The 27,477-nt window shown below is 46.9% G+C and overlaps 1 protein-coding gene across 1 annotated transcript in view; it reads left to right on the top strand.

Annotated features, from left to right (window-relative positions):
* SERPINE2 (serpin family E member 2) overlaps nt 1-27,477 on the top strand; it is a 641,152-nt gene that overhangs the window by 489,055 nt on the left and 124,620 nt on the right. The window contains exon 6 of the mRNA XM_069618158.1: nt 25,630-25,730. Within this exon, the coding sequence (XP_069474259.1) occupies nt 25,630-25,730 (101 nt within the window). The remainder of the gene's footprint in view (nt 1-25,629; nt 25,731-27,477) is intronic.

Below are 27,477 nucleotides of genomic sequence, written 5' to 3'. Positions count from 1 at the left end.
CGGTTGGGGGAAGGCTGGCGCAGCATCTTGCAGAGTGGCGCGCCATTACTTCAGATGTGTGGGTTCTGGAGATCATAACCCACGGCTACTGTCTTCCTTTCCGGCAGAGGCCTCAAGACAGTCCACCGGGGAATCTCTCTTTGAAGAGTCCGGATCCGCTCCTTGCGCAGGAAATTCAATCCCTGCTAGAGAAAGGCGCCATAGAACTGGTGCCTGTAGCGGAGCGGAACAAGGGATGGTATTCCCCTTATTTTTTTTATTTCCAAGAAAGACGGGGGATTCAGACCCATCATGGACTTGCGCGGTTTGAACAAACTCGTCAGGAAGGACAAGTTCAAGATGGTTACTCTCTCTCAAGTCCTCCAGGCCCTTCAACTTCAGGACTGGTTGGTGTCTCTCGACCTCAAGGACGCTTATTTTCATGTGCCGATCAATCCAAAGCACAAGAAGTACCTGAGGTTTGCGGTTGGCGACTCGCACTTTCAGTTTCAGGTCCTGCCGTTCGGATTGACCTCCGCCCCGAAGGTCTTCACCAAGCTCATGGTACTGGTGGCAGCGCACCTCAGGAAAGGGGGGATTCAAGTCTACCCCTACCTGGACGATTGGTTGATCAGAGCGCGCTCTCCTGAGCAAGTCCTGGACCATCTGTCTGTCACCTGTCACTCCCTCCACAAGCTGGGCTTCTCCCTCAACTTAAAGAAGTCCCATTTGACACCAACTCAGAGGCTCCAGTACATCGGAGTAGTGCTCGACACGTCCCTGGGGCTGTGTTTTCCTCCCCAGGTGAGGGCTCATCACATTCAGTAGATGGTGCACAAGTTTCAACTTGCCCAGACTCTCCCAGCGTTCGAGTTCTTGAGACTGCTCGGCATCATGGCATCCTGCATTCTTCTGGTGCCAGAGGCCAGGTTGCGGATGAGATCTTTGCAATGGGCACTCAAGCTCCAGTGGTCTCAGTCCTCCGGCAGGTTGTCGGACCCTGTTCAGGTGCCGTCTTCGGTCACCCAGGACCTTCTGTGGTGGGCCGACGAAGGCAATCTGATGAGGGGGGGGGCTCCATTTTGGCTGCCCTGGCCGAAGGTGACGATCGTGACAGACGCATCCCACACGGGATGGGGAGCTCATGCCAACGAGTTGACAGTCAGCGGTCGTTGGTCTCTGTTGGAGCTGAGGGCCGTCAGGCTAGCCCTGAAGGCTTTTCTGCCGACTGTCCGTGGGAAGAATGTCCTGATCCTGACGGACAACACGGTGGCCATGCACTATCTCAACAAAAAGGGGGGGCAGGGTCACTTCCTCTGTGCAGGGAGGCGATGCAGCTCTGGTTCTGGGCAATCCAGCAGGAAGTTTCGATCTCGGCAGTTCATCTGGCAGGAGACGAAAACGAGACGGCGGACGCTCTGAGCAGGCAGAGCGCGATCTCTCCCGAGTGAGAGTTGGCTCAGAAGATTCTCCTGGAGATCTTTGCCTTTTGGAGGACCCCTCAAGTGGATCTCTTCGCCTCCATTGTCAACCGGAAGTGTGAGCGGTTCTGCTAGCGGGAATTTCTCCAAAAGGAGCCTTAGGAGACGCATTTGTGGTGCGGTGGTCATTCCCACTGCTGTACGCGTTTCCTCCAGTCCCCGTCATCCCGCAAGTACTGCAGAGGTTACAGAGGTTCGGTTCCCGGATGATCCTCTTTGCTCCGGCTTGGGCCCGGAGGAAGTGGTACCCGGACCTTCTCAACTTGTCCAGCTGCACTCCACGTCGTCTTCCCTACCGAGACGATCTTCTCTCACGGGAGGGGAGGTCAGGTTCTCCATCCAGAGGTCAGATCCCTCAACCTTCGCGCTTGGTCTCCAAAAGGTTGAGGTATAAAGATTGGGACCTCCCTGAAGACGTGATGGAGGTGTTGCTCTCGGCCAGATGGCCTGCAACAAAATCCCTGTACTGTTGCTGTTGGCATAAATTCTGCGACTGGTGCAGGGTTAAGAATGTTCGTCCTTTTGCATGTGACATTACCATGGTTCTGTCTTTTTTGCTTTTATTGGCCCACAGGGGCCTTCAAGTGGGTACCATTAAAGGTTACCTGGCGGCGCTGTCCATATTTAAGCGCTCGTCTGAAGAGTCTTCCTATTTTAAAATTCCTTTAATTTCTCAGTTTCTGAAAGGGCTCAGTAATGTGTTCCCGCTGTCACCTTTCCAGGTTCCCAGTTGGGATTTGAACCTTGTTCTCAAGTTTCTGATGGGTGCTCCGTTTGAGCCTTTGCATTCATGCCCTTTGAGACTGTTAACTCTTAAATCTGTATTTTTGGTTGCGGTCACTTCCGCTCGCAGAGTGAGTGAGTTACAGGCACTTTCAGTTAAGCCACCCTTCACTGTGTTTCATAAGGACATGGTTGTCCTTGGAGTTTGTCCTTGCTTCCTTTCTTCCGAAGGTGGTGTTGGAATTTCATTTAGGCCAGAAGGTTGTTCTTCTGGCGTTTTATCCTCCTCCACATCCTGGTAAGGAAGAGGAGAGGCTCCATAGGCTTGATCCTAGGAGAGCGTTAATCTTTTATATTTCACGCATGTCCCGGGTCAGAGTGGAAGATCAACTCTTCATTGGTTACGCTGGAAAGCGTTTGGGACAAGCTGTGACGAAACAGACTTTGTCTCGCTGGATTATTTTGGCCATCTGAGTGTTACCGCTTGGCGGGTAAGGACCCACCGGTCGGCTTACGGGCCCATTCTACCAGGGGTATGGCTGCCTCTACTGCCCTACAGAGGGGTGTTCCTATTCGTAACATCTGTGATGCTGCCACCTGGGCTTCGGTACATACTTTTGTACAACCCTACTCCCTCGATTCCTGCCGTGGTCAGGATCTGGCCTTTGGCAAGGCAGTCCTTTACTCCACAATTTGATTGGGCATTCTAAATTTCTGTTTTCTAAATTCTTTTCCCACCTCCTTGCATTGGTACTGCTTTGGGAGTCTGTCATAGATGTGGAATACGTCGGAGGACCAAATCCCCTCGAAGAACAAGTTACTCTCTTACCTGGTAACATTCTTTCAATGGGATGGTCCGACGACATATTCCATATCGCTCCCTCCCTGCCTTCCCCGCTACAGAATTTCTTATGCGATTGCAGCTTATGTTTCGCAAGGCTTTGTGTGGTCAGACTGGCAAAAGACTGGTGCCACACGTTCTAGAAAAAAACTAGAACTGAGGCTACGGGCGTCGTGCGTCCTACTTATAACATCCAGTGACGTCGGCCATTGGAGGAGGTCCTCGAGGGCGGCGTAACGACGTCATTGACGCAGACGCCGAAAGATTTTCCGAAGCAGCACAGCTGTGGTGATTACTGTCATAGATATGGAATACGTCGTCGGACCATCCCATCGAAAGAACGTTACCAGGTAAGAGAGTAACTTGTTCTTCTGATTGCACTATTTAACGAAATAAAAGCTCGTAAAAACAAATTAGGACATGCAGCAGATGATGAACAGGATAAAATGTGATTTCTTCCCAATATAACTACCTCAGTTAAATTTATATTCATCAGACCATTTCAATGTCCTTCTATTACAATGTCCTTCTCCTCCAATGAAACTACCTTGCCCATACAACATGCTATTTCAGGATAAGCGGGAAACACATCTGCCACACGTAGAATTGAGAACATTAGCCTGCGCCGTATCTAGATAGAATTGTGAATATTCGTATCTTCCACAACTAGATGGAACTCGAATGTTAGCATATGCCACACTTAGAATTAAGAACATAGCCTGCGCCGTATCTAGATAATATTGTGAAGGTTAGCGAGTGCCACACTTAGACGGAACTGTGAATGTTAGCATGTTAAATTCCATATAACCCACTAACCAATATAAGCTCAAACACTCTGCATACTTATCTCACTCAAAAACTCACACAACCATCTCTCGCACAAGCTGCGCACAATTCACCACACTGCAACAACACATAAACCGCACCAACAGCACACGCGGACTGACACTGATCCAATACTCGCACCAAAGCTCAAGCCCCGGTGTCTACCGAGTTGAAACTGCCAACAGTATACCACTCCTCTCACTATCCTACTCCCTCTTCACCTTACTAACCCATCCCACCTTCTTGTTTACAGATCCGCAAGAGTGCCTGGGGACCAATTCCGTCGGTGACGGTGCGCTATATAAATACCTATAACATAATATAACAATTAGAAGGATGGGACTGAAGATGGACACTCTTCAGTTATTCATGTAATGTAATAGAAAGTGATCACTTTTGGGACTGATTATTATTTTAAAGGTCCAAACGTAATGCCAGTCTTCAAACCTGAAGAACCATATTATCAGTCTATGCTTGGGGCATTCTCACAGTAGTGCATCTTGCAGGAAAATCCATCTTCAAGTGACCATTCAAAACACACGTATTATTGTCGGTTACAAACTTAATATATTGTTCATCCCCTGGGAATTAACAAAAGTTGAATTTGTAACAAAAGGGGGAATATACCATGAAAGTTGTTCCTCTAAATCCAAGTCAACTAATAGCACTGCCCACCGAGTAGAGCACAATCTCTCTGTATGTGAAATATTCTGTGTGGGTCATTTGCAGGTTTTCACAAGCCCACAATGGAAAAAACAATATCTTTAACAGAAGTAATAGTTGGTAAAGCTGCCCCATACCCATCAGTATGTTCACATTCAAATAAAGGGTTTGTTAGTAAAGTGTCATTAGGGATAGTAATAATTGCAAACCATAAGGCAAAAATTAGGGTTTCATATGTTTTTCTTTGAAAGTCTGCACTTTGATCAGCATCTTTCAAGGGGCTTTTATCAAAGCACTTCTCCCAATAACAATCAACTTTAAATCTCTTAAGAGAATTAACTTCAGCAGAAGGGGCTGCTATTACTGAAGGTTTTTGTTTGAATTATTCCGGAAAAGCACAACCTCTTAGCTTTATGCTTTGTGATGTTGAGGTTCACTTAGCTACTCTTAATGTTTAATATAAATATAAACTTTCAAGATTAATAAAACACCAGTAGCCTAAAAATATTTAATTGGTCAGGTAATTTGGCTTTGCTTGTCCAGAGTTTCAGTATTTAGCATGCACATATGCAGTACATATACTGCACTTCTAGGGGACCACCGATAAGCAAAGAAAAGTCTTGGGAGGATAGCTCGGAGGCAACGTGCTCGCCTTGGATGCAGGATGACGCAGAGCAACACAGGTTCGATCCCCGGGTCCGTGCTTAGAAACCTCGGGGTATTATGCGTGTTCTAAATAATCTATCTTATCATATCAAATCCACAAGAGGCTGCATTCATTGTGGAAAGTAACAAACCAATTATAGCCTTAATCTGGCTACAATACTCGCATTGTATCCACACCGCAGGCTGATGAAGGGAAACCGGCTCACTCGTCACTCCTCAGAGTAGCAGAGTTATCATATGTTGATGAACAAACAGAATATAAGCGGCATGGTGTGAGGTATTCCTCGCTCTTCACAAAAATAAATTTCCTTAACCCACAGGAACACAGATACATTGCTGGAAATGTAGGAATCCCACCGATCAGTTGTGGGCCACTCATTAGGAGCATAAGCGCTAGGGCAGCATTGGACACAGATAGCCTTTACACGCAGTCAGCTGGATGACTGCTCTTTCTGCTGCCTTTCGTGGCAGAAGTTTAAAGGGCCAGACTTCCACATTCCGGCTCACTCTGCTGGGCCCAAGGGCCTGCTAGATGACTGTCCTTTATCACATACCTTCAGTCATGATACGCCTACGTCCCTTCCCCTTTTCTCCATACTGTATGGGCGTTCCTTGCTAGGGACAGAAACAGAACATTTTTTCTGGTGAAAAAGGGTCTTCCCCTTTAAATTTAGATGCATGCGGGGGTTGCGGCCCTGGGAGCATGCACTTCCCTGACTCTGCCCAACGATGCCACTCCCCAGTCCTCTTTTCCGCGTCGACGTGAACAGACCGCTTTCATTAGTGCTCATGGGTTAGGCCTCCGGCCTTGTAATTCCACACACTCTTCCCCGAAGGAAGTTATTCTCCTTTTTTTCTCTTCCAATTGTCAGGTACTACTCTGTCCTCTGGTGCCACGCTCCTCCCCGGCGCATGTCGACGACGGCGGGTTTCAGCAAGTGTCCAGCCTGCGTGGGTTCCTTCCCGACTTCACACGCTCTGCCTACGGAGTCTTGGCATAGCCCACAGGTTGAGGATGGCTGTTCCGCGTGCAACACCTTGACCCCGCGTGCTCAGAAGTATCGGTTGGCTCTGGTGGCGAGCTCTTCTACAGAACACCATCAAAGGACGTACAAGTGTATGTCAATAGGAAGACCAGGTCCAAGGTAGGGACTCTGTTCTCCTCTGCACCCCGTAAGGGCGACTCCTTCCCCGGGAACCGCCCACGCGGGAGGGATCTCCCAGGTCCTAAACCTGGCAAGGGGACCGAGGCTACTCCAGCTACCGGGCAGAGAGGTCGCAAGATCCTACCAGTCCCACCGCTGAGGGGCCGCAAGGCTCTATCACCGGGCTCCGACCCGAGGGGCTTTGCCCTAGTACGAGACCCAACTTTCGCTATTCAGCGTGCAGGTCGAGATTGGACCGAGCTCAGCAGGCACCACGCCTCAGGCACGGGGCGCAGTGCAGGCTAAAAGGGCCACTGGCCCAGCCAAGATGGCGGCTCACCTGGCACCTTATCCGCACAGAGATCAGGCATGGAAGCGCACATCCAGATGGGACTGGGCAACGCCTATTACCTGGTCCACGTCTTATCCCCCAACTTCGCATGGGAGGTGCGCATCCCACAGTGGGGCCAGACAGAGTCCACCTAGGACACCGTAGCCGCTATGCCCTCGGGCGCTCCTACACCCTCAGGCACCCTGCCTGCTTGCGGAGATAGGTTCTTCGATAATATCGTCACCCTTATGAGATTGTCACTTATGGGCACCATCATCATGGGTTTGATCAGGGACATACTCCCTCCGGTACTGCCGCAAGCTCCATCTGGGGTCCCGGCCTTGGGTGCAGCTCAACTCCTGGCTCCCACGCCTGCTCCACTTGCGGAGGCTCAGCCCCCGACACCGCCAGTCAGCACGCCACAGCTGTCCATGCCTAGCACTCCTCCTGCACCCCTGGACCTGCAGGACACAGCGGTGGACATGGACGAGAAGGAAGACCCGGACACGCTGTCATCAGCTAAAGCATTCTAAGAGAGGCTGGTGGGCCTGGCAGAGTATCTGGTATACCTCAACCGCAGGGGGAGCAACCCGAGGTGGGGGTCCTGGCCGAAGTGCTTACAGAACTGGCATCCTTCTTCAGAAGGACGTGGAATCCCTAGCCAAAAAGGTCTGGGTCAAGCCACACTCCACCCAGCCTACCAACAAGCGCCTGAATGCCAAATACAGGTAGACGGAGGGGGATGCTCTTGTGTTGTCGGTGCACCCCCAACCGCATTCCTGTTATAGCAGCGGCTTCGCTATACTCCAAACCACAGTCTTCCTCAGCTGCATCCCCTTCTTAACTCCTGGGGAAGGAGGAAAAGCTGTTGGAGTCGTTTTGCAAGAAGATCTACTCAAATGCCACGCTCCATCTGGCTCAGGCCAACGCTGATGCCATGTTGCCCGCTGTTACTGTGGCCGGAGATTGCAGATTTCCTTCCAGAGCTTCCTGCCCACAGCCAGGCACGGTTCAAGGCAGGGCTGGCAGAGGCGAAAATGGTGGCCCAGGATAAAATGGAGTCAACGGTGGCCCACATACACCTCAGGTAGAGCTATCTGTATCACCACCGACATGAGGAGGACGGTGTGGCTCAGGGCAACAAAATTCAACCCACATGTGCAGGAGCGCATCCTCGAACTGCCATTTGAGGGGGAGACTTGTTCCACTCGACAACAGATGAGGAACACAGGAAAAAGAATAGCTCCCAGACAGCAAAATCCTTGTCTATTTTAATGAAAGCCACACCCAAGATCTACAGCCAGACTCACCAGCGCTCGGACGAGGGTCCTGCCTTTGGAGGTTTTAGAGGCTTGAGATGGTCAAGGCAACCTGACAGGTCTCCAAGCCAACACAGACACACGCAGCACAAGGCGGCTAACAAGTGTTTTTTCAGTCCCCCTCCTCAGCACCAGCCTCGGAGGGAAAGAAGTTGTGACAGTTCCATCCGCATTCACGAGTGGGGGAGCAGGCTTGGGGGAGGCAGGCTTGCCCATCACGTACACTCCTGGCGGACAAGGTCTGCGGACCTGTGGATTCTCTTAGTGTCCATGGGCTTCCGTATACCAATTCCTCCGTTTCCTCCTTTCTCCCCTCCACTCCTGCCGATTGGGATGGCAACTCTGCTGGCGGAAATCCGCTCGCTCGCAGCGAACCAAGCAGTGGAGGAACTCCCAGCTTCACAGCGGGGCTAGGGGCTTCTATTCCCTGATATTAGCCATACACAAAAAAAACCAGGCTGGCCTGAGTTGTGTTGGACCTTTCCTCCTTGAACCTTCCCTTCCCCTCCAAAAGTTCAAGATGGTTACCCCCCAGCCTTCATTGCAGAGACTTTGTGCAGGGAGACTGGATGTGCTCCCTGGATCAGATGGATGCTAACCTTCACGTCCCGATCTGGGAACGCCATCGCTCATTCTTATGGTTCGGGATCCTGGGTTTTCACTTTCAATACAGTTTTCTACACTTTGGACTCAACTCAGCCCGCATCACATGGCCTCCGCTCTCATGCGCACACTATACGATCTGAGATTTTCTATCAATCACAAGAAGTCACAGTGGCTGCCCATGTAGACTGACATTTCTGGGTCTTACGTGGGATACGAGGTCCGAGAGGATCTTCCCCCTCAAAGGACAAGATCCCAGTGATCAAGAGGGCCACAGGGCATTTCCTCAGTAGAGCTGTAACCTCAGCCTGGTGGTACCAACACCTGCTAGGAATAATGGCGGCATGTCTCCTTACTGTGCCGCATACGTGGCTCAAGATGAGGAGGCTGTAGCTTCATTTCTCAGCCTCCTGGAATCGGGAGAAAGGCGCTCAGTCAGAGCCAGTTGGCATACCACAGCATCTCCACCAGGACCTAGTCTAGACCTAGTATAGTGGGCTACAGACACTAATCTGATGATAGGCAGGCCCTTCCCGCAGCCGTTGCCACAGATTACCATCACTACAGACTTGTCCCTAGAAGGATGGGGGAGGGGCTACCCTGTACAGCCAGTGTCCATGGAGTTTGTTCTCATCAGGACCAGCTGGAGCACATCAACTGGCTCGAGATGATGGCCATCTGGCTTGCTCTCAAAGCTTTTCTCCCCATGGTCAACAGCAGGTCGGTCTGCATCCAAACCGACAGCTCCACCTGCATGTATTACATCAACAAGCAGGGCGGTACCAGGTCCCCGCCTCTCTGCAGGCTTTCCATCGACATCTGGCAGTTGGCACTGTCGAACAACATTGACTTGTCAGCGGTCCACCTTCCTGGGGAATCCAACCTGGAAGCGACAGGCTGGAAAGGGACAACTATGAGTGGCAGTTGAACGAGGAAGTACTCCAACGGCTCTTCAGCAGGTGGGACCACCCTCGGGTGTACCTCTTTGCCACAAGTGCCAACAGGCGATGCCCCCAACTAGAGGCTAGTTGAGCGACACATTGCAGATCCCGTCGAGCAACATGAATGCGTACGTCTTTCCCCCCACTCCCCTGGTTCACAACGTCATCTGCAGGTTCAGGGAGTCTCTGAGCCTTCGGCTATTCTTGATCACGCCATGGTTGTCCGCAAGACCCTGGTTCTTGGGAACTTCTCCGTCTGTCGGAGCAGCCCCTGGTACACCTCCCCCTGGGTCCAGCCCACTTATTCACCCAGCAGCGGGGCACAGTGGTACACCCTGCTCCATAGAAGTTAGCGCTCGCAGCTTGGTTCCTGAACAGGTTACTCTAAAGTATCTGCACCTGTCACAGGATAACCTGGCTATCGTACAATGGGCTAGAAGCGACTCCACCAGGAGTCATTGCGAGATCAAGTGGACCAGGTTCTGTCACTTGGCACAAACAAAGAAGATTGATCCATTAACATGCTTGTTGGACGATGTGCTGTCTTTTTCAGCACATCTGACTCATTCAGGTGTGCAGGTAGACACTTGCCATACGTATCTGGTGGCCAGAGGGGCCTACAAGAACTCCGGTGGTGACATCTTTTCATCCTCCAACCCGGTGGTTAAGAGATACCTGGCTGGTCTAAACAGGTTGTATCCGCATGTCAAACGTTTGCATCCGGTTTGGGACCTTAACGTGGTGCTGGGCGCCCTGGCGCTCACACCCTTTGAGCCCATGGCGTCCGTGGACATCAGGCTGGTTACCTTTTTAAGACGGCCCTACTGGTGGGCCTTGCAATCGGCACACCGCATCAGCGAAATCCAAGCCCTGGTGGCTTCAGAGCCATACACAACAATTTGCTGTGACATGCAGGTGCTTGGAACGCACCCTGCCATTCTTCCTAAGGTTGTCTTGTCCTTTCAACTGAACAAGGAGATAGTACTCCCAACATTCTTTGCCGACCCAAAGGATGAGGCTCAGAAGTTATTGCACTGTCTGGATGTCAGACATGCTCTAAGATTTTATCTATACAGGACTAAGAGCTTCCGTAAATCAGATGCCTTGTTCATCACTTTTGGAGGATAAAAACCGGGCTGTCAAGCATCCAAAGCTTCCATAGCAAAGTGGATGGTTATGGCCATCAAGAAGGCGTATGAGGGGCAGCACAAGAATTTGCCAGCAAATATGCATGCCCACGCCATCAGAGCCTAGGCCACGGCTGTCTCTTTCCAAAGACACGTCCCATGGCAGACGATCAGCAAGGTGGCTATGTGGGCTACGCCCTCTGCATTTTGCAAGCACTACTTCTTGGATGCCAGCGCCACGTCTGACGCATTTGGCCAGGCAGACGTGTTTTCTTGAGGGGCAACTCTCGTACCTGGGGCTGCATTCAGTTGTAATCGGCCATACAGTATGGAGGAAAGGGCTGGGACGTAGGAGTAATTATAAGTTACTCACCGTAGTGACTAACATACTCCTAGTCCATAGACCCCTTTCCTCTATACGTCCCACAATCCTCCCCCGTAATAAACCTGTGTCATTAGGCAATTGTATTATTTTAGACGTGTCAATGGGGACTGAGGAGTGGCGCCGGTGGGCGGAGTTAGGGGAGCACATTCTTCCAGTGCCGCGCCCCCGGGCGCATCTAAATTTAAAGGGGAAGACATTTTTTTCTTGTGAAAAAGGTTCTATTACCATCCCTAGCGAGGGACGCCCATACAGTATGGAGCAAAGGGGACTATGGACTAGGAGTATGTTAGTCAATATGGTGAGTAACTTATCATTTTCTTTCCTAGCATCTGATTAAGCAAGCTGTAAAGTAAACTTATCATGTGACATTTGAACATGCAACATTTACTGTCAAAGCAGTTATGATTACCGATTGCTTTCCTTGTGCGCATTTATTATACTGTCAAATAGTCACTGAAATATCTTATGTTCTCAAGATATTACCAAACACAGTTGACAGCTGATAGTATTCAATTTAACTTTAAGATTACTTTCCCCACGTTTCACTGCAATGCAACCGATGAAAATCTTTTAGTAATATTTTGCAAGTACTATTTCAGTACTGTTTATTGATCAATCAGCTGAATTAAATACCTGTGTTTACGCTCCAATGCACATTTGCAAACTACAAAAAACCCAGAACGTGCTCAGAGCCGCCCTTGACATTGGCAAACGGGACCATATTTCAGATGCAAGAAAAACAGACTGCTGGCTCCCTGTCAAGGATAGAATTGCTTTCAAAATTCTCACCCACCGCTGTCTCTCGAATGATGCCCTGAAGCACCAGATTACCTAGCCGACCACTTAAAAAAACACGATTCAGTAAGACTGACCAGAGCAGTCTACAGCCACCATATTGTCTACACTACAGTTCAAACTAGCTAAAGCAGGTGGCTCCAGTTGCACAGTACATGCTCCGTCTTTGTGGAATAACCTACCCCCACACCTGCGGGGAGAACGTCCTACAATGTCTTCAGACAACACCTTAAAACCTTCTTATTCAATGAACCCCCCCGAACCCTCCCACTGATCCACTTCTGTTTGCTCTGTAACTAGCGCCTAGATGCCTGTGGGCTATGCGCGCTGCTATAAATGTACAAATAAATAGTCATCAGGTTACATTATATATAATAAAAAATACATTACAATCACACAATCAATTATTACAAATACACAAAGTAAATAAAACAGGTAAAAGATATGAAAACAAAACTAATACATGAATGCTAAAAAAATGTTTCCAACAATTTGCCATATAGCCACAAATAACATAGCAAGATGGCAATTAACTGTCCCAAAGGGATTACTGGGACATCAGGAGAGCTATACTCGCAACTTGTTGCCTGGTTGATGTGCTACCATTTTTCTCATCAAAATCCATGCTCTATGCAAAAAACAGGCCACAGCACCCACAGTTGGGGGTGTGTGTGTGGGGGGGTAATTGATTGGACCAGAAATTCCTCAGCACTGGGCCATGACTTGATCCCTACCTCCAAGAGGACGGGTCTCATGTATACAAAACTAAGCCGCTGGAATGGCTTACAAAACAGCATAAAATGTGATATTGACTCCTTGGGGACACCACACAAGGGGCATCTGGCAGAACCAAGGCCATTCCATTTGGCGTTAAAAGCAATCATAGGCAATATACCTAATCTTACCCTCAAATATAGTGGTCTTGCATAGGCAGGCCTGATCTGATTCAGATAGGGTTTAAAACCATGTATGTGTCTATGAGCTAAATAAGCAGTCCCCAACCATAACTTTGAAGCCTCAAGAGGGAGTGTTTCCCTAGCTTTCTGTTTTATTGGAGGCTTCATTTGATTCCAGCTCAAATCACAGAGCCTGCCTGGCTCATTCCAAAACTCGCCAATTTTCCGGTAGAATAATACATTTTTTCTATGGGTAAACCATTTCAATCCGCTTGCACCTTCCAGTGACATAATATATACCAGTGCCTCCCTACACGGTTAAAGGGCTGGTCTAGTCCACAATCTGACCCAAAGGGAGACAGGCTGATACATAATAGTTAGACTATGCCACATTCTAAATGCACTAGTGCGGTTGGTGACCTTGGCAGTAATTGCAAACTTTCTTTTTTTTTTAAAAGTTTTCTTATTAGAAGGGTCTCCATATTCTCATACCCCATAGCTCTCAGCCATAGAGGGCAGCTGTGAACGCCTGCCTCTGATATAGCTCTAATGCAGGTGAAATTGCACCACTCCCGTGATGACAAAAAAATTCCGAAATTGCTCCACTATATTTATTCAGCATGGCTGCCGCCCTAGCTAACTTGTGGGCCCATTCGGGACTAGCCTGAATTCTCACAACCAGATAGTCAAAACATTTGACTTGTTCTATTAAGTTGTTGTCAGTCGTAATTCGGAGGGCGAACTTCTTCCCGCCTTTTGGTTTGATAAACATAGACTTCGTCTTGGCCGTATTAATGCCAAGACCCAGCTCCCTAGATTTCCTTATGAAGATAGCAAGATATTCCTTTAGGCGCTGCGGTGACGTGGCTATTAGGGCAGCGTCATCCGTGTAGAATAATGCTGGGAACCTGGTTGTTGCCAGCTTTGGGCAGTACTGCCCCCTCCCCCTCACTAACTAGTCTACAATTCCTTGTATATATAGATTGAACCAGAGGGGGGGCCAGGGAATAGCCCTGCCTAACTCCCAAAGCCACCTCAAAGTATGTAGTTTGTTCACAGCCCAGATTATAATGTACACAGGACACAGTATTTAGGTATAAAGCAGATATAATGCCTATCAGATGCTCTGGTACGTTCCGCTGTACCAGCACCTTCCATAGCTGTTCACGGGACACAGAATCGAATGCTGTCCTAAGGTCCACGAATAGTACATACAAGTGTCTTTTTAATAAGACTGCATTTTTGGATGATTTAGAAATAACATAAGACACTGGTCTATGGTACCTCATCCCTTTTGAAACCCTGCCTGGTACACACTTATCCATTGATGGTCCACTCATGTCTGGAGCTATTTCAAGATTATTTTTCCAAACAGCTTCCCAGCCCCGTCGAAGAGGGATATAGGTCTAAAATTGGCCGGGCTATCCCTACCTCCCTTCTTGTATACTGGGATGCTGACTGCCCTACACCATGAGTCTGCGACCCTACCTGTGGATATCACTGCCCTAAATACCTTGAGTAATATAGCCACCCAGTATAGCCACCCAGGTACTAGACTCATCCTTATAAAAATCCAATGGTATTAGGTGTAGACCGGCTGCCTTACAATTTTAGGAAGAGGCTAAAGCTTCCTCTACATCCTGCAGCATAATGCAAAATCAATTCATACCTGTTCCGCCTTAAATAGCCAATGAGTGGGTCTGCTGCATAAAGAGCACAAAAGTGGGCCCTCCATCTGTCTCCACCCATGCTATCTGTCTTTTGCTGGTCGGAGACCAGTTTCCAAAACAAAACTATGACTGCCAGGCATTGTGAAATCCCCCCCCCCCCCATTTCCCTTTTAGATATTTGGTCTTTCTATCATAAAGTAGGTTTTTATAATGGGTTCTCGAAGAACAAAGCAGGGGTCTAGCAATCCCAGAGGGATCTCTGAGGCATTTTTCTATGTCTCTTTGCCACTCTAAAGGAGCCATCAAACCATGCCCCCCCCCCCACCCCCAAGTATTTGGTTTACTCTTATGATTCGCCCCAGTCCCCGAAACCTATGGTTGCCGATTTATTTTCAACATTTCAAGCTTGTTAATAACCCCAATGGGTTTACTTTCTGGATTACAGATTACTTTGACATTTGCTCAAATTGATACATACATACTGTGCTTCAACTCGGGGGCGGTGGGGTTAGGATCTTAGCCCATTTCAACAGACTTCGCACAAGGTCTTTAACCTTATTGGATCCCTTCATTGGGGCTTTCCGTCCAGAGTGTTGATTTTCCAGTTTTCAATGCATAGCCAACGGGTGGTGGTCACTTTCAGACCTATCACTGCCCAGGCTGATGCTGAGATTAATATGTAGCCAATTAAAAAAGTTTTTTTTTTTTTGGCTGGTTGTTCTGTAACAAACCTTCCGTTGCAGGCTCTAAGGTCAAGTTTATACAAGATTGTCAAAGTATTAGCTGCCAAGGGATAAAATGTGATTGGGCCAGGCACCGCCAGGTCAGGGATATCCCAGACTTCGTCTTGATCCCCCCACAGCTCTTCAAGCAACTTAATCGGCTCCAGTTGCAGGTTAAAGTCACCCACTATCATTAGTAAAGAATGTTGTTGGCCCGCAGCTTCATTGGCGGCTAGCACCTTCTGAACAGATTCGATACAGGCCATTCCTGTTATGCCTAAGGGACTGTTATAAATATTATTCGAGTGGATTGTGTCCTCCAACGTATTCCTCATCTTAGATGTATTCCATCCAGCTTTAGCTGCTTCGGACATTTTTTCTCGCCAGAGGGTGCCGTGCGTCGATGTCGTCGAGTCGATGGTCCCTCGAAGGCCTCCGTCGAGGGTGACGTCATCGTGTGTATAAGTAGCACGCGCGGCGCCCGTTGGCCTCAGTTCAGTTTTTCCAGAGTATACGTTGCTTCGGAGATTCAGCGCGCCTCGAGTTCTGTGAAGAAATAGTAAATAACGAATATGTGCTCGTCATTGACGCCGACCACGACCCCGATATCCGGTTTCAAAAAGTGCAAGTCGTGCGGTTCAAAAATGTTGATTACAGACCTGCACCAAGAGTGTTTGTTGCCGCGGAGAAGGCCACGACATGGAGGCCTGTACGACGTGTCAGGCGATGGCGGCGGAAGGCCTTGCGGGAGAGGAGGGTTAAACTACAGGTCGGTCGTAAATCCGACCGTAAAGCCTCCAGTGTCGAGTAGAGGTCCCATGAGGAGAAATCTCTTCGACGTGAAAGGCATCGGTCTAGATCCCGAAGCGATTCCCATCGCTCGTCGTCTTCAACAAAAAAATCAAAGCAACAACGCCACAGGCCCACCTCGTCCTCGGACGAATCCCCAAAAAGGATGAAATGTCCTACTAAACATTCATCATCCGAAGAATGGGAAGCATTCAGGGTCAAAATGATGGAGGTGTTCGAGAAAGCGAAGCCTCGGAAGCCGGCCGGGAGCGTCATCGCTCCGAAAATCGCGCGCCCTTGGGCCCGGGTGATCGAAAGAGGAAGGATAGAGAACCTTCCAGGATGCCGAACGAGAAAAGCCAGTCGAGTCGACCGCTCAAGGTCACCGACGCCATCCGAGACCGAACACACCTCGAAGGGCAAATCTTTGAAGAGCGCCTCGAAGCCGGCACCGTCGAAGCCGGGTATTACGCCGACGCCATTGACGCCTCTGTCGACGTTGACCCCGAAGCCCTCGACGCCGAAACCTCCATTTTGGCAAAATCAGTCAGAAAAAGGGAAAGAGAAGGCTACAATACCTGTAATGCCTTCAGGACCCATTAATACTCTTCCTCCACCTCTCCCAGAAAAGGTTTTTAAACCTCTTCCTAGGAGGGAATTTTTCAAGTCCCTGACCTTTTTTGAGGAAAAGAGAAATCTTATGAGGAGAATGTACCTTTTGGGCTAGAATATGGCACCCCAAATGTCCCAGAATGCCTGATTTCAGAAGAAAGTAGGATGAGGGATTTGGTTGAATCACTGCACAATGCGAGTGGGATTGATACATCTCCTGAAAATGACTTTGGTAGACCAGAACCAGGAGAACATGCTAGTCCATCATACCGTCAGCTAATGATAAAGGTAATAGATTATTTAGGATGGTCAGACCTCCAGGCCAATTCATCCAAGATGATCTAACAGACATATTGGATCATGGTCCGACTGAAGACCCAATACTACCTTTTCACGTAGCCTTGCAAAATACCGCCCTGCCAGTAGCGACCCCGGCTATCTGTCTAAACATCCCACTCCCGAGTGTTTGGTCATACAGGCAGCCACAGCTTCTAACAAACTGGCTAACCCTTCTATCCCTCTGGACAGGGACGATAAGCGTGTGGATGGCTGGGCACGGAAGGTATTTTCAGCTGGGAGTATGGCGTTAAAATCATTCAACTCCACATGTGCCTTGGCAAAGTTTTCGTACACTCTGTGGGAGTGCATTGCGATGGCGGCGGAGCACAGATTCCTAGCCATCGTTAGAGATGGAAAGGAGACTATGCAGGAATCCCTTGAATCTGGATTGGACACTGTAGATAGTGTGAGCAGTTCCATGGGCACTAGCACGGTAATGCGCAGATTTGCATGGTTACAGAAGTCTGGTTTTGCACCAGACGTGCAGAACTGTCTCCTGAACATGTCCTTTGATAGGTCTCACCTTTTTGGCAGCAAGGCTGACGAGAGCCTTGAGAGGTTGCAGACCTCAAAAGCAGCTGCCAAGTCTTTGGGAGCTGCTATCAGGCAACCTCAGCCTTTTCGTGCACCAGGTCAATCTTGGAGAGGACGATCCCATCGTTACTACTCCTCATATGGAAAGGGGAGAGGGATGGCCAGTCAAAGGGGCCAGAGAAAGGCCATTCACGGTGGACGAGGAAAACGTGCAAAGCCAGCTCCAGCTACAGCCTCCCTGCCATCAGCGGCTGCAGCAACCGCCTCAAAATCACTTTGAGGACTTGCATCAGAAGACACCTGTAGGAGGCAGGCTGTCACAGCATCTGCAAGAATGGCTCTAGAAATAATAGCCCAAGGTTACTGCCTTCCTTTTCTAACGCAACCTCAAAGCAATCCACCAAGGAGACACCCTTTGAAGTTTTCAGACCCGCTCCTACAGCAGGAAGTTTGAACCCTGCTGGAGAAAGGTGCTATAGAACCGGTACCTGCAGCGGAGAGGAACAAGGGATGGTACTCCCCGTATTTTTTGATCCCCAAAAAGGACGGAGGACTGAGACCCATCCTAGATTTAAGAAACCTGAACAATTTTCTCAGGAAGGACAAGTTCAAGATGGTTACTCTTTCTCAGATCCTTCAGGCCCTTCAACTCCAGGATTGGTTGGTGTCATTGGACCTCCAGGATGCTTATTTTCATGTGCCGATTCATCTCAAGCACAGAAAATACCTGAGGTTCGTAGTTGGCGACTCACACTATCAGTTTCGAGTCCTGCCATTCGGATTGACCTCCGCCCGAGGATCTTCACCAAACTGATGGTAGTGGTGGCAGCGCACCTCAGGAGAGTGGGGTTCACGTCTACCCACACCTGGACGATTGGCTGATCAGAGCACGTTCTGCCAAACAGGCACTAGATGACCTGAAAGTCACCTGCCACTTCCTCCACAGACTGGGCTTCTCCCTCAATTTCAAGAAGTCACAAATGACACCCTCTCAACGGCTCCCATATATAGGAGCAGTATTAGACACATCCCTGGGAAAGAGCTTGCCTCCCAGATCGAGGGCTCAAGGCATTCTTCAGATGGTTTCCAAATTCTAAAATGCCCAAAATCTCCAGGCCTACGACTTCTTAAGGTTGCTCAGCCTCATGGCATCCTGCATTTTCCTAGTGCCAGAGGCACGTCTGAGAATGAGATCCCTTCAATGGGCTCTAAAGACTCAGTGGTCCCAGTTCTCAGGTCGAATGACGGATCTTCTCCAAATTCCGAACAAGGTTCGTCAAGATCTTCTATGGTTGACTTGTTCAGAGAATATCCTGAAGAGAGAACTTTTTTGGCAATCATGGCCGGAGATCAAAGTAGTGACGGACGCCTCACTCAAGGGGTGGGGAGCTCAAGCCAACGATCTGACAATCAGCGGTCGTTGGTCTCCATCGGAGTCCAAACTACACATCAACCTTCTGGAGCTGAGAGCAATCAGACTAGCGCTGAAAGCTTTCCTGCCATCTGTCGGGGGAAAACATTTCCTGATAATGACGGACAACACAGTGGCCATGCATTATCTAAACAAAAGAGGAGGTGTAGGGTCACTACCTCTGTGCAGAGAGGCAATGCAGCTCTGGTATTGGGCAATCCAAGAAGGAATCTCTTTAATGGCAGTTCATCTAGCCGGGGAAGAGAATATGATGGCAGACGCTCTGAGCAGGCAAAACACGGTGTCCCACGAATGGGAACTGGCTCAGGAAGTCATTCAAGAGCTCTTCGCCCTTTGGAGACACCCTAAAGTGGACCTATTTGCGACCGGAATCAACCGGAAGTCCGAAAGGTATTGCTCAAGGGAGTTTTCCCAGAGAGGAGCCCTGGGGGACGTGTTTGTGGTGGAGTGGAATTTCCCACTATTGTACGCGTTCCCTCCAATTCCCGTCATTCCTCAGGTCATCAGGAGACTGAGACGCTTCGGAAACCACATGATCCTAATTGCCCCAGATTGGGCCAGGAGAACGTGGTACCCAGACCCTCTAGACATGTCCATCTGTCCTCCAGTACGTCTTCCTCAGAGAGAGAACCTTCTCGCTCAAATGGAGGGTCGGGTTCTCCATCCAGAGGTCAAAACGCTCAACCTTCACGCTTGGTATCTGAAAGGCTGAAATACAAGGATTGGAACCTTCCAGATTACATCATGGAGGTGTTGCTTTTGGCAAGAAGGCCAGCAACAAAGTCTCTATACCGTTGCCGTTGGAAAAGGTTTTGCAGCTGGTGCAGAGAAAAGAATGTCGATCCTTTTCTATGTTCTATTCCGGAAGTACTGTCCTTCCTCCTGACCCCCTAGCACATAGAGGTCTAAATGTTGGAAATATTAAAGGTTATCTTGTGGCGCTTTCCATCTTCAAGCGCTCGTCGGAGGAATGCTCCTATTTCAAAATTCCTCTAATAGTGCAATTCTTAAAAGGACTCACTAATGTGTTTCCTCCTTATCTATTTCAAGTGCCAATTTGGGATCTCAATCTGGTACTAAAATTCTTAATGTGTGCTCGTTTTGAGCCTTTGCACACTTGTCCATTAAGATTACTGACATGGAAAACTGCTTTCCTAGTTGCTTTAACATCTGCAAGAAGAGTGAGAGAATTGCAGGCACTGTCTTCTGGGCCACCCTATACTGTGTTCCATAAGGACAGAGTTGTGTTGAAGGTTAAACCCTCATTTTTGCCAAAGTGGTATCTGATTTTCATTTAAGTCGGAGAATTGTTTTACCCGCATTCTATCCTCCACCTCCTCCTAGTAAGGAGGAAGAAAGGTTACACAGGTTGGATCAGAAAAGAGCTTTTAAGCTTTTACATTTCTAGGCTTAACTGGTTCTTGGCTACACAGGAAAAAGATTGGGTCAGTCAGTGACAAAACAAACAAATCTCACGCTGGTTTGTGCTTTGTATTTCAGAATGCTACAGATTAGCACAAAAAGACCCACCAGAAGGTTTAAGGGCTCGTTCCACCAGAGGCATCGCCTCTTCGACGGTCCTACAAAGAGGTGTTCCTATAAGGTCCATTTGTGAAGCAGCAACTTGGTCCTCGCTGCATACTTTTTCAAAATTCTATAGCCTGGATGCTTCCGAATCTAAGGAGCTGAATTTTGGCAAAGCAGTACTATATTCAGCCATCTAAGGGTATCAAAAAATATAACCCCTCCTCCAGAGAAATTGTCCATACTGCTTTGGGAGTCCATCTAAGAAGAGGAATACTTTGGAGGACACAATCCACTCGAAGAACAAGTTACTTACCAACTGGTAACGTTCTTTCAATTGGATGTTCCCCAACGTATTCCTCATCGCCCTCCCAACCTACCCCTCTGTAGATTTTTCCGGGTTATTGCCACTCTAACTCTCGCAAGGCAAATACATGTCTGCCGGCACAGTCTACATAATGAGAAATCAATAAAGAAGGTGGGGAAAAACAGAACCGAGGCCAACGGGCGCAGCGCGTGCTACTTATACACCTGATACCCTCGACGGAGCCTTCGAGGGACCATCGACTCGACGACATCGACGTACGGCACCCTCTGCCGAGACAAAAATTCCGAAGCAGCTAAAGCTGGATGGAATACATCTAAGATGAGGAATACGTTGGAGGAACATCCAATCGAAAGAACGTTACCAGTTGGTAAGTAACTTGTTCATTGGACATAATGTCTCTACATGGTTTAGTTTTTAATATACAACCTAAGGACATCCGGGGACAGGGTGTCTATCCTCTTCACCTCCCAGCCCATAGAATAGTCCATCCAGATCAACAGGCACCCCCCGCCCCCTCGGCCTGCCTCTCAGACCCTTGGTGGCCGGTATACAGAAGTATTCGTAACCATATAGCATAGCCAGATCCAAGGCCCATATCTCCTGCAAAGCAATTATATTAAAACCACTAATAAAACCAGTCCACATAGGATCATCCAATTGCCTATTCACTCCAGCAATGTTCCAGGAGAGCAGCCTAAGCCCCTGCTTGCCTCCCTCTAGGCACGCACCTTGATCAAGTCAATTAAATTCCTCTGGATTAGGTTGGCTCGAGGTTAAGGGTTGATGGTAGCCAGCAGGCGCTCGCTGGCAAATTTCCCTTGATCTTCCCGCCACAAGCTGGTAACTGTTTAACACAGAAGCCAGGGCACGTAAAGTGATGCTCCTCGGGAGGGGGGGGGGGCATCCTCCGTTGCTGCTGCAGACATCCCATTGTAGCAAAGAGAGATGATTTGAGGGCCGCAATTGGCAGACTGAAAGGATGAAGCCCGTAGACAATAGGTTTCCTACACATGGAGGTAGCAGTGACACAGCCACTGGTGATAGTTCAATTAAAGCTCAATTATGGGCGCTGTTCCACTTAGGTAGTTCAATTTGGGCTATGTCGCTGCTGGTGGGTCTTTTTGTGCTAATCTGTAGCATTCTGAAACACAAAGCACAAACCAGTGTGAGATTTGTTTGTTTTGTCACTGACTGACCCAATCTTTTTCAGTATTGAAGAGAACTGCGGAATAGGCCGCCAGATAGACAATAGTGAGGAATGATTCTTAAATGGACTATCGTATTTTGGTGCAAGTTGCTCCAGTCTCACTGATCTGGAAAGCAGAAAGTTTACTTGTGCCTCTTCATGGCTTTTGTGGGCACCAACAGAACACGCCTCATGGGTCTGTGATTTCTGGTTTATGCCAGGTTGATTTAAAGAACGGCCCTCTATAGGAAAGGGTTGAGGCCTCTGCAAGAACATTGAGCTGTCCATGGCCGGGTTGGTCTCACTAACTCGCTGGATGGTGCTTCGATTCTGCTGGTTGCTGGGGAGGTTTGGATTGAAATGAGGGACCTGACTTATTCGCGGGCCTTGGAGGATCACCACCATGGGCCATTGTAATAGACCTTTGATGGTAGCTCGAGGATGGAGGGCCACAGTGCGGGAGAGGCATTGGCATTTGTCTTAGTGCCTGCCCAGACAATACCACCTCCTCTCGGGGCAGGGGGTGCGAGTAGGTCATCCTAATGTTAGACCTAATAGTCAATATTGTCATTGTTGACAATAATTACACGTAAGATATTGAAAAAAGTAGACAAGACCTACGTAAATCGGGCAGAAAATGGGAGGAAAACACATGTTCTTTCGGGATAAAATATTACTCATGTCTCGTTATGAGCAATGGATTAAACGGCACAAGGTCCACTTGCTTAATAGAGATACTGAAAGGATGCTTGCTACCATTGCTGCGAAAAATACTACAATCTTTTGAACCCTATTAAAAGATGAGAAAATTCCCAACAGTTCCTACAGTTCAATCCTATCTCTAAGGAAGTGTTGTGCTCATTTTACAGAGGCAAATTGGGCATAGCCTTGAAACACAAGAGCACTTTGATATAAAGTCCTTGCCCTTTTGGTGAAAAAATTATCCTCTTTGAAGATATTGAATCTATCATCGTCTGGTCTAAAAGCTCCAGAGCGAGAGGTCCGGATGGTTTAAGTAACCTACTATTGAAGGATGATCTAGATTTGTGGTCCCCGATATTAAGTGATCTATTTAAAGCGATCAATATGCTCTGCACAATCACGTCCTCTTGCTACCAAAGCTATATATTTTCCATCTTTAAAAATGGCCAATTGGACAACCCTGAAAATTGTCTAAATGCCCTACTGGATTCGTGTCAGGGCAGAGGCATCGTTGTGAGGGCTAATGACAAGTTTCCCCCGCTCCAAATCCTCAAGGCGTTGCGTACCTGTACAAGATGGTGTGTGTCTGCATGAAGGCGATGGAAGATGGGGAGGCAGCAGGCTATCATGAGTTTTAGTCAGTATAGGAGGGCAAGAACCAAAACTCATTGTGAAATTCAGCAAAGTCACAGTCCATCAGGCAAGGCACAAAATCCAAACAAAGTTCCAGGGCAAAGTTCCAAAATTCAAGTCCAAAATCAATCCGACAGAGTTCCATGGGGTGAATGTTCCAGGTGTGCAATCCAGTGAGGCGACAGATCCCAAAATGATATTCCAGAGGCAGTCTGTAGAACAAAGCTAGGGTCAGATAGTACAGGAGCAGGAAAAAAAATAGCAGATTACAGTTTAACAGGTAGCATCAAAAGCTGACATGAATTCGGCTGAGAAGTGCGTATCAACATGAAACGCTGTGCTTAAGTATCCGACGTTTGTTTTCTGATCACATGAGCAGTTGGATATCCACGCATGGTGTGCTGGGAACTGTAGTTTCTGCCTGTGCAGTCTGTCCTGCAGCCTCCAAGGCACCCCACAGAAGTGTGCTGTCGGGAGGGAAGGATGTCGCCTGCTTGGTGTGGAAACAGAATGGGTAGGTGTGGAGGCCGGGACAATCCTTCAAGTAAAATCTTTGCATACTTAGTCCTCAAAGATCTGGAAAAATGGCCTTTGGACAACAACATAATATCCGATACCAAAGATGGTTTAGGAATTGGTACTGCTCAGAATTGCCTCTAAGTGAGTATCTTACAGAGACAGGTGGTGCTAAAGGGTGACACTCCTGTACCATATGGCCTGTGCAGTCATTTCCTCCGCATTCGCTCATATCGATAGGACTCACCTATGGCACAAATTGCATAAGTGGGGTATTCATGAAGGCTTCTTATGTGTTCTTATCTTATTGCATACCGAAACTACTGTTCAAGTGTGAGTCATCTTGACTAATGATATTACCAAAGAAATGGGCACTTTGACAGGCCTAAGGCAGGGTTGCATCCTCCGCCTTGCCTTTTTACCCTGTACCTGGCTGACTTATTTGAAAAGTTTACTGACCATAGGCACTTCCACCCAGGATTGGTCTGTTACAAGTGGATTTATTGGACGTTTCTGATATCATGATGATTGATTCAAACCCCCCATCCGGTTACAACAATCTCTACACGTTTTGAAAAGGTATATGCTTATAAATTACAGAAAGATCAATACCAAAAAATCATCTGTAATGATATGCAAACACAATAAGAAACTTTTCAAACTTACTTGGTATCTCAAGCCACTTGTAAATAATCATATTGTACATTTGGGTTACCCGCTCTATTCAAAATCTCGGCAGCTGTATGTATGGAGTAGATTGTGATGCAAATTGTTGCCACTCTCAGCCCATTGCCTTCTCTATAATACCACTAACAAAATTGTATAATGCCAAGATTATCCAGACGTTGACATATGGGTTGTAAGTTATCAAAACACAATCCCCTCCCCTTTTGGACCATTGGAAAGGTCTACTTTGGAGGAAAACACTAAATCTCCCACCTTGCATTCCAATTACCTTAATTCACATTGAACACGGCCTACAGTCCCTTAATTCCATTGTTATAATCCATTAACTCCTACTAAAAAAATCCATTATGAAGACCTGTCAGAGGTTTATCTAGCAGGGACATCCATTGAGCTTGTGTAAATGAGTGTCTGGCCTTTATGAATTATATTAGTTTGAACATCGAGGAGCTGGTTATGTAATCTCAATAGAGTAAAATTCAAAATCATCCTCCGGGACCGGACTAAACTATAAGGTTTATAAGCATTATAAGTACATGATTATGGAGTTTAATACGCATCCACCTTATGTAGTTCTCAGATAGAAGGTATCGAATGACATTTATGAGAATTCGGTTTAATGAATTATGCACACTTAATATCACAGGCCCACATCATGGTCTCTCATGCTGGGAAAGATATAGTCGTGTTGTAAATCTTCTGATGATGAAGAAAGTTGGAAACACCTTGTACTGGTGTTTGAGGCCACTTACTCAGGCTTTGAAGGTTAGGAGGATTTGTTTTACTTTGGCAGGTGCAACAATTAAATGTTTTGGGGGGCGCCTCGTGGTGGGAAATACCATGTTGGGTGAACATTTATATTCTGTATAATAATTTGTAAATACGTGTTTTATAAGAAGTGTATACTTAACATTTATCAATGTATTTATTCTATTGTTCGTTTTATATTATAAAATAATTTTCTAAGCAATTGTAAGAAATGTGTATATTTTATAAAACCAAATCTAAATAATAAATAAATAATCAACCAATTTCGTCCCATATGACATTTTTGGTTTTTCTTCCTTGAAGAAAATGCCAGGAATTGAGTAATAGTCAATATTGTCCTTGTTGACAATAATCACACATTTCATTTATAAATGGAATTTTGGTTTTAGGTTTTGTTTTCTCCCCTTCATGTTATCTATAACACTTTTCAGAACAATAACTAATAAATTGTATTTGTGTCTTCCTTACAGGTTCACAACAGAGGCAGAAACTGATTTGAAGGATCCTCTAAAAAGTCTTGGCATTACAGATATGTTTGATAACTCCAAGGCAAACTTTGCAAAAATATCAAGTATGTTACTTTTTCTTGTGTGTGGAATTGGTTGTCTGGTGAACCGTGACTGAGGGCATCTTCTTTTGAAAACTAACAGGATAGCTATTTAGGTGGCCTTTACCAAGAAAAATAGGTTGCTTAATGTAATGAGGTTGGTATCAAATTTCTGGGAGATGGTGTACATGGAATGGGTGAGCTAGGAAGTGGTCCATTTATGCTCTGGATTATGGAAAAACGCACAGAGCATGAATGTCCATAATACGGAACTTGCTACATCCAATTTCCACAAACCTCTACCAAGTGCCTGACCATCGTTAGCAGTGTTGCACTTCGAACCACTCCCTCCGTTCAGAATAAAAAAAGCGGTTTTATGGAACATCCATTGTAATTTCAATTAGATGATGTCTAAATTATGATATCAAATTCGGGATGAAAGTTTGGGATGTTTTTTAATAAAATGGGTGTGCCTAAGTGACCTAATTAAGATTCTTCAAAAAATTCTTATCCTCCAATGGGGATGTAATTCTCAAAGAAGTTTTGCTCAGGGGAATGCTGCTGTCTTTAAAATTATTCAGAAGGGAATGCAGGAATGTCTTTAATGAAATTAGATGCAATGAAGACATGTAATAATGAAACGTAAACTGTGTGAATATGATTGGGCTAAACAGAGTGAGGCTTTACATGTTTATGCATCTGTAAAATAATGCGCAAATACTGTACTGTAAGTATGATACCATTTTTAATACGCTTCCCAGATGCCAAATATCAGATGAAATTTAGAAGGTTTAGGCTGAACCAACTCTGTACCGGGGCCCCAAGGAGAGCTATCACAAAAGTTAAGAAATACTGTTGCCTCTGTAAAAGCCATGGAGAGATGGACATTTGGAAGCATATTCCTATAGCATGGACCAAGACCTGAAAAGTTTTATACCTGTTCTTCCACAAATTTGTTTGCAGTTATGATTTTGTAAACACAAAAGAATTCTTGTATCAACAGTTTTTTGGTAAATAAACGAGGATGGTTTATTGTACTCGTGCACTTTATCAAGAAGGTTTACACTATGCTAGGTTAGAATGGTATGTTTTAATTGAAGTACATTTTAGCTCAGTTGTTTTTTCCTTAATTCACTTTCTTTTTTCTTTCCTTTTTCTTCTAAGAGATTGCTTTTGTTAATCTTGCGATGTTTTATTGTGAGATATTTGTGTAAAGGTTTTGGTAAACCATATAAACAATTAAAAAACTTTTTTTCTATAGATTTCTTTTAGGCAGAGGTATGCACTTTAATAATTACATGACACTACCAAACTGGTAAGTGACCTGATTAGATGAATATGAAATAATCAGATACCCCGTGGAACAAGACAACAAGAACCCAGCCATACATCTAGCTAATTTTTGCATGTAACCTTCTACATTTGTTTTTCAAAATTTTAATTGGGTAAATGTTCAAAACATATGACCAATTCACAGATGGGATTATTCCCTAAAAGGGACGTTGCAAGGATTTTTGCTACACAGAGAAACGTGACAGTTTGGCCTTACTCTCTCCTCTAGTACCTACATTGGTGCAACCATTGCTGTTTATATTGGTAACCTTGCATCCCACACTGGTGGTCAATTTGTTGTTCATTTTGCCTTAGCACTTTTCTTGCCATGTGCCCAGTGTGTATTTACAAGTGTGACGAATATCAGGATGTCATCCGTTTTCCTTGGGGACACCCCTTCTCATATGGTTAGGGTGGTGCGGCCACTGTTCAGAAGACC

The sequence above is a fragment of the Ambystoma mexicanum genome, chromosome 10, assembly GCF_040938575.1.
Source record: "Ambystoma mexicanum isolate Mex_15411 chromosome 10, UKY_AmexF1_1, whole genome shotgun sequence".
Lineage (NCBI taxonomy): Eukaryota > Metazoa > Chordata > Amphibia > Caudata > Ambystomatidae > Ambystoma > Ambystoma mexicanum.
Note: the sequence above shows the minus strand (reverse complement) of the source record. Positions and strands in the feature narration are given on the sequence as shown.